At 49.9% G+C, this 4,415-nt stretch overlaps 1 protein-coding gene across 1 annotated transcript in view; it reads left to right on the top strand.

Moving 5' to 3' along the window:
• The window catches only part of RALY (RALY heterogeneous nuclear ribonucleoprotein), a 22,923-nt gene that overhangs the window by 3,881 nt on the left and 14,627 nt on the right, over positions 1–4,415 (top strand). Inside the window, exons 3-5 of the mRNA XM_010007730.1 lie at positions 3,174–3,221; positions 3,452–3,612; positions 3,966–4,079. Coding sequence (XP_010006032.1) covers positions 3,174–3,221; positions 3,452–3,612; positions 3,966–4,079 — 323 coding nt within the window. The remainder of the gene's footprint in view (positions 1–3,173; positions 3,222–3,451; positions 3,613–3,965; positions 4,080–4,415) is intronic.

Below are 4,415 nucleotides of genomic sequence, written 5' to 3' on the forward strand. Positions count from 1 at the left end.
AGAAAAGGAAGGAAGGCAGTGGGAAGCCCTGGGGGCAGCAAGTGGAGCTGGACCAAGGAGGTGGCCATGGGAAGCTCCAAGGGAGCTGTTGAGCAGTGACCACGGGATCAAGGGAACAGGAGGGACAAGTGGGACATGGAGTAGGTCTGTGGATGTTCCAGATGTCAGTGAGCCTTCAGTGCCACTGTTGTCAGTGCTGGAGACTTTATCAAGATTTTCACAAGAAGTGAAGGTTTTTCCTTGAAGCCCCAAATCTGGAGTCATGGGAATATGGGAGAAACTCACCAAGTTCTTGCTCCTGAGGTTGCAGGAGGGAAGACTTGAAAGGAGAGTGCCCTGCAGGTTCAGGAACCCAAACACAAAGAACAAGATCCCAAAATGTGTCTTATTTATAAATTCTCATTATTTTTATGCCAGTCTCATGGTGTGGAGACTGGGGCACTGGGTCAGGATATAGAAGGTCTGATGTTGAGAAGAAAAGTCTAAAATCAGGATCAGAGTTACAGGAGTGGATAAGAAAAAGGGAAATAATGAGAGAACTGCAGATTTTTCTGCAGGAAAAAGAAAAAAAACACAACACAACAACAACAAAAAAACCAACAAAAAAAACAGGAGAGGGGTGAATAAAACCTTATGATTCAGCCAGCAGGGTGCTACAAAATGGGACACCTGTGGTGGCAATGCTCTTCTGGCACGGGCAAGCCCACCAAGAGCTTCAGCAGCCCTCCCACCACCTCCCAAGATGTCTGTTGAGACCTTCCCTAGAGCTCTGAGCTGAGCTCGGCCTCAGCAGTTTTCACCAGGGAAATTGTCCCTCCCAGGCCACCTTGGCCCTTGGCCTCCCAGGGGACACCAGTTGAGGGGCCAGGGGCTCTGTGCATTACACGTATGGAAGTAGGGATGACATAAACTTAGTGCTGGTGGCCAAAATGCAGATCAGTGCACTCCAAACACCTTGCAGTAAAGAGCAGTTCCCTTACTCTTCGTGCCTGCCCTGACCACTCATCCATTCCTCTTGAGTTGACCAACATTTCAGACCTCCAGGCTGCCAAGTGAGTGAAAAAAGAGAGCAAGCCAGAGCTGTTTGCTTCCTTCCACAAACAGGGATGTGCTAATATATGGGCCAGAGAACTGCACTGCTCTGAGCTTCAGCAATTTTTCATCCCAGATTGGTGACAGGTTTAAACTTTGCCATCTGGACTAGCAGAACTGATGAGATCTCATGGAAGGCAGACAGCCCAGGTTTGCACAAGCCATGGTTACAGCTTCCCTCACCACCACCAGTTTTTCTACATGTTAGACTTCAAAAATCACAGCACCATCATTTACAGAAAAGCTGTGTTCAACACATACCACTATTTTTTTCAGAGGTTGGGGGTTACTTGCCTGGCTGCAAGTGCAATGAGAGGGTCAAGAGGAAGGGAAGGGGAAAAAGAATCTCATTTGGGACACAGAGGAAGTAACAATCTTGACAGTCTTACTTGATCCACCAGCCCAGGTGGTGTTTAATAGAAATCCTTTGGGATGTAGCCTCCCATCTGGAGTACTGTGACCAGTTCTGGAGCTCCTGGAGTGAGTCCAGAGGAGGCCCCAGAGATGATCCAAGGGCTGGAGCAGCTCTGCTCTGGAGCCAGGCTGGGAGAGTTGGGGTGTTCAGCCTGGAGAAGAGAAGGCTCCAGGGAGACCTGAGAGCACCTTCCAGGGCCTGAAGGGGCTCCAGGAAAGCTGGGGAGGGACCTGAGACACCAGCCACACTCTCTTCTTGTCACTTCTTGCTAAGAAGCAGGTCACCAAATTTACTCCCAGCTACATCCTTGAGTGCTCGCCCTTCCCTCTCCCCTTCCCTCTCTCTGGCCCAGACCCCTTCCCTCTCCCCATTACTCTCTTTCCTCCCATTAATTTTTATTTGGCTTCTCACCTGGTTTGTGTGGCCTTGTGAAAAACCAGCTGCAGCCAGAGGGGAGGGACATTCCTGGGCCTGCAGGGAGTGAGAAACCAACTGCTCCCACTTTGGGTTAGTGCTCAGTTCAAACCTAAGGCAAGAGGAGGTGGGCAGGGCCTCGCTGGGAGGGGAGAGGTTTAAGCATCTTGGATAGCAAAGAGGCTGAATTAATAGATTTCCCCTTTTTCTGACTTCTCCCCCCCACCAAACAATTACATGGGATATGTATAAAAGGAAACATTCCAGGGTGGTGGCAGAGCCCCCTGACACAGGCAGGGTCCTCCTGCACTGATGGCAGGACAGAGGGACGTGGGCAGTGCCACAGGTGGTGCCACCAGCACCTCACAGACACAGCCCGTGGTCCCCACTCCCCAGCCTGTGGGTTTGAATCCACCCACAGGTCTTGTGGCTCCTCCCGGGCTGAGCAGGACAGCACCTGCTGCCCCAGCCCCAGCTCCTGCCCCCAACCTGCCCCTGCACTCAGCCCACCCTGCAGAAGGGAATCAAAGCACCTGGGATGCTCAGCAGCTGAGGAGGGAGGAATGATCATAAATGGCAGCATTTGATAATACAGACATGTTTAATGATATGTATACTTATCATTTGATAATATAGATGGATGGATGGATAGATAGAGAGAGAGAGAGAGATGATAGATAGATATAGATAGATAGATACATAGATAGAGATACAGATAGATTAATAGATAGATGATAGATAGATAGATAGATAGATAGATAGATAGATAGATAGATAGATAGATAGATAGATAGATAGATAGATAGATAGATAGATAGATAGATAGATAGATAGATAGATAGATAGATAGATAGATAGATAGATAGATAGATAGATAGATAGATAGATAGATAGATAGATAGATAGATAGATAGATAGATAGATAGATAGATAGATAGATAGATAGATAGATAGATAGATAGATAGATAGATAGATAGATAGATAGATAGATAGATAGATAGATAGATAGATAGATAGATAGATAGATAGATAGATAGATAGATAGATAGATAGATAGATAGATAGATAGATAGATAGATAGATAGATAGATAGATAGATAGATAGATAGATAGATAGATAGATAGATAGATAGATAGATAGATAGATAGATAGATAGATAGATAGATAGATAGATAGATAGATAGATAGATAGATAGATAGATTATTTTATGATAATAAACTAACCTGTGCCACCCGGGCTGTCTCTGCAGTGGCTACGACTTCGACTATGACTATTACAGGGACGACTTCTACGACAGGTGAGCAGGGGCAGCACCAGCCCGGGGGGGAGGGTTTCCATGGGGCAGGAGGTTCCCTGCAGCGAGGTGGGGTGCAGGGGGATCCCCCAGCCCCACACGGGGGGCAGGAGCCCCAGGCTGTGCCCTGGCTCATGATTGAGGGCTGGTCGTGTCACCGCGGGTGTCCCCGCGGGGCCGGGGGATGCTGCAGGGCTTTTCAGCCCCCTCTGTCCTTCCCCTCCCAACTCCAGGCTCTTCGAGTACCGGGGCCGTGTCTCCCCGGTGCCCAGGGTGGTGCCAGTGAAGAGGCCCCGTGTCACCATCCCCCTGGTCCGGCGTGTCAAGGCTGCACTCCCGGTCAAGCTCTTCGCCCGCTCGGCCGCCATCGCCAACAGCTCGGCCAGGCTGAAGCGTGAGTGTGTGTGTGAGGGGACACGGGGGGGACAGGGGGACCTCCCAACCCCAGCTGGGCACCTACAGCACCACCTCCTCCCAGGGGAAACTTGAAAAAAAACCCAAACATCTGGAAACAGCAGCCCAAGCTTTTCAGAACCCACGGGCTGCAGGGGATGCCAGCACAGCCTGAGGGTGCCCAAGCCCAGGGCCAGCCTCCACAGTGTGCCTGGACAAAGGGCACACGGGCTTTTTTGGGTGCACAGGACCACCAGCAGCCCCCTCAGCACCCACTGACCCCGGGTGGCTTGGGCCAGGCACCTCAGCAGCTCTGCCAGGCACTAAATGCCTTTTCTCTTCCTCCCTCCCAAGTGAAGTGCAGCGAGCTGCAGACAATCAAAACTGAGCTGACACAGATCAAATCCAACATTGATGCTCTCCTGGGCCGACTGGAGCAGATTGCTGAGGAGCAGAGGCTGTCCACAGGTCAGTGGGGTGCACACGGGTGTCTCAGGGCTGGGCAGGGAGCAGAGGGACATGTCCTGCAGAGCTGGCCTGGAAACCTCTGGGCTCTGACAGGGAAGTGTCCATCCAACCTCAGGTTCCAGGGTGGAAACACAGGACAAAATTCCCCAAATTAGGAAGCTGGGTTTTTAAATGATGAGATTTATTTTTCTTTTGCCTTATAGTTTGTATTCCTTTAATTTACTTTTTTGTTCTATTATTCCGTTCCTATTTTATTTTCTGTTCTATTTTGTTCTGTTGTGTCCCTTCCCTTCCCTTCCCTTCCCTTCCCTTCCCTTCCCTTCCCTTCCCTTCCCT

This window comes from Chaetura pelagica, unplaced genomic scaffold (assembly GCF_000747805.2).
Source record: "Chaetura pelagica isolate M959 unplaced genomic scaffold, ChaPel_1.0 scaffold550, whole genome shotgun sequence".
Lineage (NCBI taxonomy): Eukaryota > Metazoa > Chordata > Aves > Apodiformes > Apodidae > Chaetura > Chaetura pelagica.